We start from the raw sequence: 13,257 nt of genomic DNA, 5'->3' as shown, positions 1-13,257 counted from the left end.
ACTCAGCATCTCCCCCCCTAGAAGAGATCGTAGTGCTGGAAGTGCAATGGAAGGCGTCGTTTTCTGCCGGATGGTCCTCGTCCTGGGCTTACAGGTTCAATTCCTCTCTTCCGCACGATCGACCTTGGAGCAGGCACGTCTACGTTTGGTCTTGGAACGCAAACGTATCGCGGTCTGGATGGCCCTGGAACAGCTTTCGCTTCCACAGGTACCGGGTTTGGTTGACGTGACGGTCCTGGAACGGCCATCACCTCCTCAGGAACCGAAAGTAGATCCTCAGCGACTGTTATCTGCTCGAGCGGCATCTCTTCAAGCTCCCCTCCAACAGGATCAGCATCTGCTTCAACTTCAGTTCGGTTCACGCCAAACTCCTCCAACAGCACGTTTAGTGGTAGGTTGGTCTCGGCTTGAACTACTGGTTCGTCAGCTGCTGTTCGCGATCGTAGTTGGTTTGCATGCGACCGAATCAATCCTCGACGTCGTGGATCGTCCAGTAGCACGTTGTACACCACCTGTCCTTTGCGCTCGATCACCACACCTTTGGCCCAATACTTGTCATTGCGAATGTGGATTTCAGCGTAAACTTCCTCTCCTGCCGCAAACGTGCGTTTCTTGGCTCCATGTTTGCGATTGAACTGTTCGTTCTGGCGTTGGTTGATGAGCGGCATGTCAGGTGTTGGTTTCGTCATCAGGTCGAAGACGGTGCGCACAAGGCCTGCAAAATGTTTCCAACCCAGCGTACACATGAAGCAAACCAAAATGTCAGTTCACTGCTAGCATCTGACTGTAAGCCTACTGTGTCCGTTCAACCACTGCCGCCTGACTCGTGCCGGTCGGCTGCTGGAGAATGAGAGACGTGAAAAAATGAGCTACACTCACTCAATTCGTGTCGTATGACTGACTCGTAAAATCCTCTCTAAACACTATTTTGACTATTTTTAAACAATTGGATGGTTCTTGACTGTGCAAAACACTTAAAACAACCATAACTTATATTCAAAATTACATTTCCACGCATAAATACCAACTTTTTGTGTAAAAACTTGTTTCTTTATGTGTGTGCGTGCAACGTCGAATGAGCGTTGGTCGACTACTGCCTCGCATTGCAGCTGCTCAGTGAGCTAGGGCACTCACGACTGAGTCGGGTTTGTTTATGTCACGGTTTTGCGGTTCAGTGAATGGATCTCAAAAAATCGTGTATGCGTCGCCGATTTTCGCGTCAGGACCCCTGACATTTTCAGCTCTGGTGCGCACTTTCCTCCCCAACAAAGCTTCAGCAGGTGACTTGTTGTCGGGTAAAACCGCATTCGGCGTGTAGCGATAGGTTTGCAGGAAAGTCTGTAGAGCAGCATCAATGTCCTCACCGCCAATCTTCAAAAGAGCTCGCTTCAGTGTGTCGACAAACCTCTCTGCTTGTCCGTTAGACTGCGGGTGGAATGGTGGTGTCTTGATGTGCTCGATACCAAGCTCGCGGCAGAACTTGGCGAAAAGCTCGGAGTCGAACTGCGTTCCGTTGTCCGTAACTACGGAGACTGGACATCCGAATCTTGCGAAACACTCTCGAAGCTTGCTAACAGTGGTTGAAGCCGTCGAGTTGTTGACTGCGAAGATCTCTGGCCATTTCGAGTGTGCGTCGACGATCACCAGAAAGAACTTTCCTTGGATGGGTCCAGCGTAGTCCAGGTGCAAGCGCGTCCATGGTTGAACTGGAATCGGCCACGAGGAAAGAGTTGTCTTGACTGGAGCTTTTGCCGCAGCAGCACAGCGCGAACATTTCCGCACGAAGTCTTCAATCTCAGCGTCGATGTTTGGCCAGTAGACGTAGCTTCTCGCGATCGACTTCATCCGCTGCATTCCCGGGTGACCAGCGTGCAACTGCTTCAGGACAGGAGCTCGTAACTTCTCAGGAATGGCGATTCGGTCCAAGAACATCACGCAGCCGTCCACTTCGTATAGCGATTCCCGTCGTTTGTAGAACTGCAGGAACTCTCCAGATGATGCTTTGGTTGACCATCCGTCACGAAGTTGCTTGAGTACGGCCTGGAGTGTCTTGTCGCGCTTCGTCTCTTGCAGGATCAGCTGATGAGTAACTGCATTCTGAGCAGCCACGGATTCCGCCTGGATACTTCGGACGTCTTTCTCGAGCTGCAGGCTGGCGATGACGTAATCCTCGTCCGGCTTGGTGTGCTCGCCGATCAAACGTGACAGAACATCAGCGTACCCAAAGCTGTCCGTTGCTTTAAACTCGATCTGGAAGTCGTACAGCAGCAGTGTGAGCGCCCATCTCTGGAGTCGATTCGCCGTGTGAACTGGAATGCCCTTTTTCGTTCCGAAAAGTCCCAGCAGCGGCTTGTGATCCGTTTGTAGCGTGAATCTTCTGCCGAAAATCATCCGATGAAACTTGGTGCAGGCGAAGACCTTCTTTCTCGCCTTGGGCATAGTTCTTCTCAGCGTCCGTGAGTGTCCGGGAAGCATGGCACACTGCTTTGATCGTACCGTCAGAGAAACGGTGTAGAAGAACCGCACCAATTCCTTTCTGCGAGGCGTCAGCGGCAACTATCATCTCCTGGTTTGGGTCGTAGTGGGTCAACAGCAACTCTGATTGCAGAATCCGCTTGAACTCCTCGAACGACCGCTGACAGGCAGGACTCCAGTTCCACTTGGCATCCTTCTTGAGCAGAGCGTCCAACGGATGGCGAAGCTCGTGCATGGACTTGCCGAACTTGCCGTAATAATTGATCGCACCAAGGAATGAGCGCAGTGTCGGGACGTCGTGTGGGGCAGGTATGTTGACGATCGGCTTGACTTTCTCTGGATCAGGTCGAATTCCATCGGAATCGACGATGAAGCCCAGGTACTTGATCTGCTGCATGAAGAAATTGCTCTTCTCGATCTTCAAATGGAACCCATACTCCTGGATGCGGGCGAACAGGCGATGAAGCTGCTCGATGTGCTCGTCCAGAGAGTTGCTCGCCACGATGATGTCGTCCAGGTAACAGCTCGTATCGTCCAGGTCCGCAATCATGCTGTCCACGATGTGCTGGAACTCGCCAGGTGCAGGCTTGACTCCCGGCGACAGGCGATTGAACTGGAACAGACCCTTGTGCGTGTTAATTGTCAGCATCTTCCGCGACTCCTCATCGACATCGACTTGCAGGTAGGCGTCCGACAGATCGATTTGGGTGAAAATCTTCTTGTCGGCCAGCTTGGCGAAGATATCTTGAGGCAGGGGTAGCGGATGGTGATTCGGCTCCAGCGCGTCGTTGAGTCCAGTGGAATAGTCTGCACAGATCCTCACCTTGCCGTTGGGCTTGCGTACAGCCACGATCGGAGCGGCCCACTCCGAGTACGAGACTGGTGTGATGATCCCAAGACTTTGAAGACGGTCCAGTTCAGCTTCAATTTTCTCGACCGATGCGTACGGAACGGGTCGCTTCGGGCGAAAAATCGGCTTGGCACCAGGCTTGAGGGTGAACGACACTTTCTTCTTGGTGCAGAGTCCCAGACTCTCGCTGAAGATGGTGCTGTACTTCTCCTTGAAACGGTTGACCAGTTCTGCCGACTTGGGATACGTTTTCATGGAGACCTGGTTGCACACCGCGTTGAACGGCACGTCCCACAGTCCGAAAAGCTCGATCCATTCAGCTCCAAACAGGTTCAAATCGTTAGTCCGAGATACGAAGCACCTCCCTTGCTTGACAACGTCGTTGAGGGTTATGGTACAGGTGATCTCCAACTCTAGGCCCATGTCATCTCCAGAAGCGTTGACCACGTTGATGGATGGCGGATCGCCAGCTGGACAACCAAGTTGCTTGTAGACGTCCATTGAGATCACGCTAATGTCCGCGGCACTATCCATCTGCAGTCGTGCTGGCATTCCGTTCAGCTCCACCGTGACGAACTTCCTTCTGTCTGAGATGCTGACCTGGTTGACGGAGTAGATCCCCTGCGCCTTGGCTGTAGTCTGCTTCTTTTTCTTCCGTCCGGATTTTGAATTGAAGCAGGCGCAGTATCCTTCACGATGTCCGACCTTCTTGCAGGACTTGCACTCGTGTTGGATGAATGGGCAATTCTTCGAATAGTGCATTTCCCCACATCTCCAACACGGTGAGTTCGGAGTTTCGGCTGGCTGCTGAGCAGGCGGGGCGTTCTTGGTCCTAGGTGGCTGTTTGACAGCTGATACGGTGGGCTTGGTCCTCTTGAGCATGGCGTTGTCCCGCTTCAGATTTAAGAGTCGCTGACATTCCTCGGCCAACGAACGCAGGGTCATCAGCGCAGCAGGATTGGCACTCTCGATCTTGGACAGCAGTGACGTACGAACGTCCGCATCTCTTGATGAACTCAGGCCGCACACGAACAACAAGCACTTGAACTGGTCCGCGTCGATCTTGTCCAGCTGGAACTCCTCGCACTTCTCGTTCACGATGCCAGCGTACGTGAAGTAATCGTCGGACGGATTCTTCTGTAGCTGCAGGCACTGGTACCGTGAATTGAAGAGCGACGTGTGACGACCGAAGATGGACTTCAGGGTCTTGACGGTTTCTTTGAAATCGACATCTTTCGGTTTGTTTGGTAAAATGTAGCTCAGATACTTCTTGTGAGCCACGGTGTTGAGGTTGCGTAGCAAGAGTCTGACCGACGACACGACAAGACACTCGGTGGAAAAACTTTCGCAAAAAGTGTTCCTCACCGTGAACCGTGAAACAACCGTGAATGTCCAAAGTCACGGTAAAATTGAAAGACCCCTCGTTATTTTGTAAAATAAACTTTTTTCGCAACACTGCTTGTTTGTAAATATTTATGTTGGATTAGAATCAGCTGTGTTTTGTTGATTGTTTTCGAGAACGATCGCACCGATCGATCGCCTTCGCAGGAGAGTGGCCGTTTAGTGGTGTTGGCCGGGTACTACGGCGTTAAACCCGACTTCCGGCGCCGAACATTTTGCACAGCACACTTGTCCGCCAGCTGGGCCCACTCGCGATGTAGGATTATGGCTTCAACGCCGGCACGTGAACTTCTTCGTAACCCTTGCGCTGTGCGGAAACTTCCATCAAAAAACTGGCACCGTTTGTTGGTAGTTCGTGTCGGGTTCGACTCACTAGCTCGGGCCATCACAACGGATCCTGCCGGAACCACTTCCGTCTAGACTTTCCATCGTAACAGTTGGCCAATTTAATCCAGCTGCAATTTGCGAGGCCTGGTTACGGGAATGAAGGCGTTAAACTATTCCGGGTAGAAGTAGAATAAACCAGGCTTCATCGGCGCTTTCGGTTGGGTGGTGCATCACTGGAATCGGTTCTGCTGAAGTTTTCAACCCGTTGCGTAAACATCCTCAACCTTTAACCCGTTCGGCGTACAGACTGTCGAGGGAATCCCTCGACAATCTGTAGTTCGGCGGTGTCCGTCGGCGACCGGATCGCCGGAATTACGTGAATTTTTAACAAAGTTTCTGTCCGTTTGGTTATACCAAGAACTATGGTGCTTCTTAAAACCTTCACCGCCACCGGCAGCTCGGGCAAGGATACTTCACCAAAGTGCCCTTCTGTTAAAGGTGGAAGATTGCAACGAGATTTTCATCTGCAACATCCGGGTGTCACCGAACCACACATAATCACGATTTAAGATCTGGTCGTGCGGAATCGAGGGCTTTAAGAACACCCGGAAAGGAACGAACATTGCGGCGTAGGTGAAGGCCATCAGTATTTGCATTAAAGCGATCGAGCGCGGCTACAAGACGGTCCGGGTGAGGGTGCGCGGCCTTGGCCCCAGTCGATTGTCCGCCATCAAGAGCCCCGAGATGGCCGGCATGAAACCCCGCAAGCAGCGCAAGTTGTAAAATTGTGTTACTTTACTTCTGTTGGTTGGAATAAAGGATTCTTAGAGTAACAGGTCCAAAAATGTCATTGCAGACGCCGGAACGACGGAAAAGGTGGCTAGTTAGTAGGGCGACGTGGAAAATTAATCAGATCGAAGCGGTTACCGTGGAGAAGAAGATCCGGCAGACGTCGCAACTTGACCCAAGCTGGGGCAACAGCCGGTGTCGTCTCCCTAGACAGAAATCGGTATCGCCGGAAATGAACACCGTGGAATGAAGACTCCGACGAAGGCTACACCGGTTTAGGCTCTTGCGGTCGTTCCCAGCGTAAGCGAAATGCTCATGGATTGGACCAAGGCTATGCATAGCCAGAGTGCGCGTTTGGTTGAGCTGAACAAGTTCCAGGCATGAAAAATACTCGGTTGGGGGGTACCAACACGAAGCCGGTTCTGCCGAGCCCCGGAACGGCGGCGAGGAAGAGCGTGAGTTGCTGCAGCAATTCGACCGCGCCAGGAAATGGGTTGGCTTAAAGAGCAGATTAGTAAGATTTAAAAAATATTTATTATTTTGTTATCAAAGATAATATTGTACTCCAAAAATTAAAAAAAAAATCTCCCAATGTAAATTTCTGGTTTGTACACTTTCTTGTCCTGATAAAAAATCTGACTGACAGGATATCGTAGCCAAATAAAATTACAATTAAAATAAATTTCATAACAATAAAATCACTAAGACAACTAACGAAAATATTTACAAAAACGTTACTTAATCCACCTTTAGGTGGTTGGTGCCTTCCTCATATTCATAAAGTCAATACATTCAGTAAAAATAGCAACATTCCCCCTTAACATGTTTAACAAATCAACTTTATTACTCATTTATTTTGATATGGTTCGCAGACCATCAATTTTTCTGGCTCATCGGCAAGGTCTGATAAAAAAAAAAACCTATCCAACGATAGTTCGCATGGAAGATTCAGACAATATTTTTATCACAATATCTGAAATCAAACCTCTAAAAAGTGTATAAATAACACTTAAGTGCCAATAACTTTTAATAGGGTTGTCAGATCCTTGATGTTTTAGGCTCATTTGAAAGGTCTTTCGAATATCTAACTAACGATGGGTCGCATGATAGACCCGGACATCATTTTTACTGAAATATCTGAGATCCGGCCTCCAAAAAGTGTATAAATAACACTTAAGTGCCAATAACTTTTAATAGGGTTGTCAGATCCTTGATGTTTTAGGCTCATTTGAAAGGTCTTTCGAATATCTAACTAACGATGGGTCGCATGATAGACCCGGACATCATTTTTACTGAAATATCTGAGATCCGGCCTCCAAAAAGTGTATAAATAACACTTAAGTGCCAATAACTTTTGATAGGATTGTCAGATCCTTGATGTTTTAGGCTCATTTGAAAGGTCTTTCGATTATCTAACTAACGATGGGTCGCATGATGGACCCGGACATCATTTTTACTGAAATATCTGAGATCCGGCCTCCAAAAAGTGTATAAATAACACTTAAGTGTCAATAACTTTTGATAGGATTGTCAGATCCTTGATTTTTTAGGCTCATTTGAAAGGTCTTTCGATTATCTAACTAACGATGGGTCGCATGATGGACCCGGACATCATTTTCATTGATATATCTGAGATCCGGCCTCCAAAAAGTGTATAAATAACACTTAAGTGCTAATAACTTTTGATAGGGTTATCAGATCTTCAATGTTTTGGGCTCATTGGAAAGGTCTTTTTAATACCTTTCTGAAAATGTATAACATGACAGGGTTTCTTACAAAAACCACCCTTTTTACAATCTTCCGGACATACGCCAAATTCGTTTTTTTAGCATAACTTTTGAAGTACTTTACTAAACTTCATAATTTTCAATAGGGACTTATGGGACCCCAAGACGAATCGAATGAGACCAAAACGGTCCAAATCGGTTAAGCCAGTGCTGAGATAATCGAGTGCATATTTTTTGGTGCACAGACCCACATCCCTACACACACACACACACACAGACATTTGCTCAGAATTTGATTCTGAGTCGATAGGTATACGTGAAGGTGGGTCTACGAGGTCAAATTAAGAAGTTCATTTTTCGAGTGATTTTATAGCCTTTCCTCAGTAAGGTGAGGAAGGCAAAAAACGTGTTCTTTTTAATTCCACCTAACGTTTTACAGGAAGTTTTGGTATATAAATATTTGTATTGAAATTTATTCTAAAATAAAAGGAGAAATAAATTCTGTTGTTTATTGGCGCGAGATTCGTCTGATCGCGCCTTCCGTCGGATGGGAAAGTAACTGTTGGCACCGGTCTAACCTAGAAAATAGGTCATTAGGGCAAGTTCCCGCGCAAGTCGATGCCGATCCGCAGGCTCATAGACGCGTATGACGGAAGCTGTGATGAAGAAGTTCGAGTTCCTGATTCGTTAACAAAGAACCACGCCCTGGCTACGGCTGCGGTCAAGCAACTGTAGGACATCAAGGTGTCCAAAATCAACACCCTGATGCTGCCGGACGGCAAGAAGAAAGCTCCTAGTACCAGCTTCGACGGAGCAATGAGACACCTTTGTTCTGGATTTGTTAGTAGAAGTTTGGATCACTGAGTTTTCATTCACACCAAAACTCCCAAGCTCGAGAAAAAGGGGAATTTTTATGGAAATTCCTTTTTTTCCCGACCTCGGCAAAGCGTCTTTGAAGAGAAATAAAAAATAAGTCTTGTTTGCTCAATAATTTCATCATCACCACGTAGACAACACGATTTCTTGGTTTAATAGTTTTGAACTGCAGCACACAACAGGAGGTCGCGCAATTCCGTTTGTAACGGAAGCTTGCACATGACTACAACAGAACCAGTCCATGTACGCGAGCACCCCGAGTAAATCCCGGCCCAATCCTCGATGTCACAGCGATTCCCGTACGCCAAGCCCTCCAGCGTCCAAACCTTCGGCAGCTTAATCAGCGTGCAGCTGTTTCGCGTAACGTCCGGCACCGTTTTTGCTCGTACACCTTGATGCCCAGCTTCTGCTTGATTGGACTGCGGCTCAAAGTTGACGTCACCGGCCACCGAAAACCTAATTCTGGCAGCAAAAGACAGACAGGCAGGATAAAGTCTGTTTACTGTCGTCCCGAGCCATCCCTAGTAGCGCAATTTTGTTTAACTTGCTCAGTACCGTATACCGGGTGGGGGATCTTCTCCTACAGTGCCACGTCCACCGGTAGATCAGCACAAATCTCCTCGTCGTCCTTCTCGATGCATTCGATCTTGGTCGTGGTGTCACAATCGACCAACCGGACGCTGAATCTACAAGTGGAAAGAAATTGCATATCAAGAAGTTGTATCAAATTCCGTCGATTCTACTTACAGCACTTACAGCGTTCCCTCCGTCTTCCGACCACTCAATGTGCCGCCGTGACCACGTACCGGTTGTTGACCAGCAAAACTTAACAGCTGAACTTGCACTAGGCCCGGAAATTTTCGTGTTCTTGCATTGCCAACCATGGAACTCGTCCAAATCGGCATCCTCTCCGCCGTCGATCCGCATCCCACACTCGTTCTGCTTCGGGGTAGAAAGAACTCCGCCCACTAACCCAACGTCGTTAAGCTGACCGGTGGTGAGTACGCTATCGTAGGTTGGCCAACGGTACCGGACTTGGCCCGGTGCAGACGGAAAGCCGCAGGACGTCACGTTCCTCCCAGATCAGTAACAAATCACGAAAAAAAATGTTTTGTCAAAATGACATTTCTCGCTGTCAGCAAGCCAGTGCTGCCAAATTAAAGATTTTTTCGAATATTTGTTTGACGTTTCCACTTTGACATTTCCAGTTCCCCAGGAACCGGAGGGGTAGGTCGATTTGGTACCCACTTTTTGGACCCGAGTGGCTTGTCGTGTCGTCGGTCTGACCTTTGCCGGGTCGTCCAGATTTTGAGCGTCCTCCGCGAAAAGATCTTCGTATTTGGCGAACCAGGCTTCAAACGTGACTCCTGCTTCCGGGTCGTAGCAAAATTCCCGGATTCCGCTTGACAGGGACTCGATTACGAACTCGGTCTGGTTCGGACGGGTAGGATGGACCGGTCTCTGCTGGTTTGCTGGAAGACTACCGTCCCCACCGCCGTTGTCCGCCGGTTGAGCTTCCGTGATTCGAGCAGCCGCAAGTTCTTGAAGAAGCTTTGACTGGTTCTCCAATATTTTCAACAGGTTCGCTTCAAACTCCGGAGACATCTTCTTGCGTAGGCTTGTATTTTCTTCGTCGCCAATTGTTAGGTTTGGAATAAGTACAACTGTTCAGGTTGGTGGTCCAAACTAGAATGATTTATTAATCGCCGACAGCCGCCTTTTATACCCAAATTTTAGCAATTCATGGCATACTCAGCAGGATCGAACCCAGGCAATCACGCTTATACCCTTACACCACGGTTCCCGGTAAAAATATGTACACTGAGGTTTAATTTGACACACAAAAAAAGCAAAAAACTGCTCGAATAGAAGTGCTTCATTATTTCGATTTTTTTTTTTCAAATTTCAAAAGCGGCTTCCACGAAATCGCGAAAAATCAGCAATGAACGTCCCATCTGGTCGAACTAAAATAAATTTTAATTTGTGTAAAACTTGTGCAACGTGTACGCTCTCTCGATCGAAATTCTCTCACGGTTCGAGAATGAGCAAACCAAAACATAACGCCCACCAAAATAAAAATAGCAGCTGATTTTGACAGCTTGAGAATGTTTTTTTTCTGTTGCGTGATCAGTTCGGTGTTTAGCTGATGGAAAGTCATTAACTTTTAAATTATATCGAACATTATTTAAGTATCAAAATGCTGCCCCAAGGGAGTCGCGTCTTACGTCGATTAATTCCGGCAAGATTACCTGCAAGAAGCTTTACATCAGCGGCGGCCCAATCCGGTGCTGGCCAGCCGGAACAGCAAGACGCGGAGACGCACTTTGGCTTCGAAACGGTGAAGGAAAGTGAAAAGTGGCGCAAAGTGCATAAAGTTTTCGTGGAAGTGGCATCTTCCTACGATCTGATGAACGATGCCATGTCGCTCGGGATTCACCGCGTCTGGAAGGACATCTTCATGGAGCGGCTCGGGCCCATTGGCGGTGGCAATCGGTTGCTGGACATGGCCGGTGGAACCGGCGATATCGCGTTCCGGTATCTCAAGTATTTGAACAATCAACCGCAGGACGGGGAACAGCCGAACCACGTGACGGTATCGGACATCAACCAGAACATGCTAGACGTCGGGCAGGCAAGGTTCAAGAAGTGAGTTGAGTTGGTATTCGAGCTAAATGTTTGGATTTTAAACTGATATTTTGCTTTTCAGTCTGGGAATTCAACCTAGCAATTGCACAGTGGATTGGGTCTGTGCGGACGCGGAAAAGCTTCCATTTGAAGACAATTCTTACACTGCCTATACGATAGCTTTTGGAATTCGAAACGTGACTCACATCGATCGGGTAACAAAACCTTTCTAATCGGGTGAATGCAAGATCTACACATTTTAAATTGTTTTAGGCACTCTCCGAAGCTTACCGCGTGTTGAAGCCAGGAGGACGATTCTTGTGTTTGGAATTCAGTCACGTCACGAACGACTATCTTCGATGGTAATAAATCAGTTTTAATCCTCAAGCTTCAACTTATTCTAAATTTCTCCCACAGGGCGTACGACCAGTACTCCTTCCAAGTGATTCCTCCGATGGGACAAATCCTCGCCAGTCAGTGGCAACCGTACCAGTACCTGGTGGAAAGTATCCGAAAGTTCCCCAAGCAGGACGACTTTAAGGAAATGATAAAATCGGCCGGATTCAAATGCACCGAGTACGAGAATCTTTCGTTTGGAGTTTGTGCAATTCACTCGGGCTATAAACTTTAAATCTAGATTAAATTTTCAAAACAACCTATCCCTCATGGGTTTCCTATGCAGATAGGGCCTTTTGAAAATTTAATCGTGAAATGTTGATTTATGGTTCTCTAGAAAATAAACATTGCTTGTAAAAAAAAAACATTTAAACAAGGTTTTGTTTAGTATACTCGAATTCTTGTAAAATACATACAAACATCATTTAATAACTTCCAATCATCAAAACAGTAGAAACCTCTTTAAAGATACTCTGAAACACTATCTCAAAGCACGGACGACGTCCGTGCTTAAAGTAACCGTTCAAGTTACCGATAAAAAGTTGTAAACTAACAGGCTCCCGTCGCAAATAAGCAATCAATTACAATTACAACACTGTAACGAGTATAAACAAAATATTTGTTTTTTTTTTTTTACAGAAAATTTGTCAAAAAGCTTAAAATTTGCTTAAAATTATCGCTATATTTTTCAAACAAATCAATATTGCAAACTAAACTACATTTTTTTTAAATAAAAAACTTAATAAATGTAAACTAATCTATGAACATCCCTCAACCTTAATAAAACAAAATCACCTCCCCGATGGCAGCGCCTCTAGCGGTGAGTTCCTTCAGCAACCAAACCGGTATAATAATTATACCAGCTGTCGCGAGTGTCTCATTCTCTTCCTCCCCCTCTTTCTTGTCTGACCTCATTCCATTCTCAAAGTTCGTAGCGTGAAGACGTGCGTGTGAAGAAAAAAAAACCATTCAAGTTGAAAAGTTCCAGCTTCCCGGAGATTCTTGGCCGTGCTGCTTCGGATATTGTGGTAAGTATTGAAAACTCTCTTCAGCCTTAGTTTATAATGCAATTTCTTTGCCTATCCGAGCCTCGGACGCCCCGGAAAATTGTACCGGTGTTTGCTCGTGGACAATTTTCGGGGCGGAGCGCTAGCGCTGCTTCAACCAACAGTAGGCATCAACATTCCACCCCTCGTACAACCTGGGGACGATCTTCACCTTTGTGGCAGAGTTCTTTATGGAAAAGTGACAATCTTTGTGCTCTTTGTTGTCAGCCATATTGTAAACAAAAGCAAGATTCCATCCTAAATAAAAAGCCGTAGTAACAATTTAAAAGGGCGAAATTATGACTGTACACAAACAGTGTGTATTGCGAGTATGGACACGATAATAAAATGAGGTTAGATTTTGTCCGGCCAGCAAAATCAAATGGAGCCTAACATTTCAAAAGGGCACAAAACTTTTGTAAACAATAGTGTATCCCTTTCACTCAAATGACAGTTTGTATAAGGTGTGAGAGGGATACACTCTTGTTTACAAAAGTTTTGTGCCCTAATGAAATGGAAAGCACGAAATGCTAGCAAAACATTGTAATAGGGCCGTAGCCGAAGTGTAAACAATGAGTCTATCCTGCTCGTTCCTAATGTAACTTCATCTCGACGCTGTTGTGCTATCTTGTCGTACGTTGGTTTTTAACGTTTCGAGAAAAACGCGTTTTAATGTTTGACCTTGAATAAACAAAAACGAGAGCACGCAATGCAAACAATAACAAATACGTTTTGTTTGGTTGAC

The 13,257-nt window shown here is 46.8% G+C and overlaps 4 protein-coding genes across 5 annotated transcripts; 1 reads left to right on the top strand and 3 right to left on the bottom strand.

Moving 5' to 3' along the window:
* Positions 1-17: 17 nt before the first annotated feature.
* Positions 18-2,412, bottom strand: LOC120416643 (uncharacterized protein K02A2.6-like). Its single transcript, XM_052706980.1, has 2 exons — positions 1,227-2,412; positions 18-715 (listed from the first exon to the last, which is right to left on the bottom strand). Exons 1-2 carry the CDS (start codon positions 2,389-2,391, stop codon positions 18-20), a joined length of 1,863 nt encoding a protein of 620 aa, XP_052562940.1. The 5' UTR covers positions 2,392-2,412.
* Position 2,413: 1 nt separating this feature from the next.
* LOC120416630 (uncharacterized protein K02A2.6-like) lies at positions 2,414-5,697 on the bottom strand (the record flags this gene model as incomplete). The annotated part of the gene is made up of 2 exons (XM_039578437.2): positions 5,675-5,697; positions 2,414-4,631 (listed from the first exon to the last, which is right to left on the bottom strand). Coding segments are annotated over exons 1-2 (2,241 nt in total), but the record flags the coding sequence as incomplete, so codon positions are not given.
* A 2,282-nt stretch (positions 5,698-7,979) lies between these two features.
* LOC128092771 (CLIP domain-containing serine protease B9-like) lies at positions 7,980-9,724 on the bottom strand. Of its 2 annotated transcripts, none has more exons than XR_008211992.1 (2): positions 9,193-9,724; positions 7,980-9,131 (listed from the first exon to the last, which is right to left on the bottom strand). XR_008211992.1 is itself a non-coding variant. In XM_052707358.1 (2 exons), the coding sequence occupies exons 1-2, from the start codon at positions 9,348-9,350 to the stop codon at positions 9,026-9,028; spliced, it is 255 nt and encodes an 84-aa protein (XP_052563318.1). In that variant the 5' UTR covers positions 9,351-9,709; the 3' UTR covers positions 7,980-9,025. The 2 variants fall into 2 exon arrangements, 1 of the variants encoding a protein (XP_052563318.1); XM_052707358.1 differs by having other exon boundaries at positions 9,202-9,709.
* Positions 9,725-10,571: 847 nt separating this feature from the next.
* LOC120416644 (2-methoxy-6-polyprenyl-1,4-benzoquinol methylase, mitochondrial) lies at positions 10,572-12,102 on the top strand. Its single transcript, XM_039578455.2, has 4 exons — positions 10,572-11,091; positions 11,153-11,285; positions 11,344-11,432; positions 11,488-12,102. The coding sequence occupies exons 1-4, from the start codon at positions 10,643-10,645 to the stop codon at positions 11,699-11,701; spliced, it is 885 nt and encodes a 294-aa protein (XP_039434389.1). The 5' UTR covers positions 10,572-10,642; the 3' UTR covers positions 11,702-12,102.
* The last annotated feature ends 1,155 nt before the right edge of the window (positions 12,103-13,257 follow it).

This window comes from Culex pipiens, chromosome 2 (assembly GCF_016801865.2).
Source record: "Culex pipiens pallens isolate TS chromosome 2, TS_CPP_V2, whole genome shotgun sequence".
Lineage (NCBI taxonomy): Eukaryota > Metazoa > Arthropoda > Insecta > Diptera > Culicidae > Culex > Culex pipiens.
The sequence above is the reverse complement of the archived record's forward strand: the minus strand, read 5'-3'. Positions and strand labels throughout refer to the sequence as shown.

Excerpts from the sequence above, each read along its gene's own strand:
- LOC120416643 (XM_052706980.1), bottom strand. The coding sequence starts at position 2,391 with ATGATTTTCGGCAGAAGATTCACGCTACAAACGGATCACAAGCCGCTG. Across the intron at positions 716-1,226 it reads CAGAGCTGAAAATGTCAGGG|GCCTTGTGCGCACCGTCTTC; the intron begins GTCCTGACGCGA and ends AACATTTTGCAG.
- LOC120416644 (XM_039578455.2), top strand. The coding sequence starts at position 10,643 with ATGCTGCCCCAAGGGAGTCGCGTCTTACGTCGATTAATTCCGGCAAGA. Across the intron at positions 11,092-11,152 it reads GGGCAGGCAAGGTTCAAGAA|TCTGGGAATTCAACCTAGCA; the intron begins GTGAGTTGAGTT and ends TTTGCTTTTCAG. Across the intron at positions 11,433-11,487 it reads ACGAACGACTATCTTCGATG|GGCGTACGACCAGTACTCCT; the intron begins GTAATAAATCAG and ends TTTCTCCCACAG.
- LOC128092771 (XM_052707358.1), bottom strand. The coding sequence starts at position 9,350 with ATGCCGATTTGGACGAGTTCCATGGTTGGCAATGCAAGAACACGAAAA. Across the intron at positions 9,132-9,201 it reads CGGAAGACGGAGGGAACGCT|ATTCAGCGTCCGGTTGGTCG; the intron begins GTAAGTGCTGTA and ends TTCCACTTGTAG.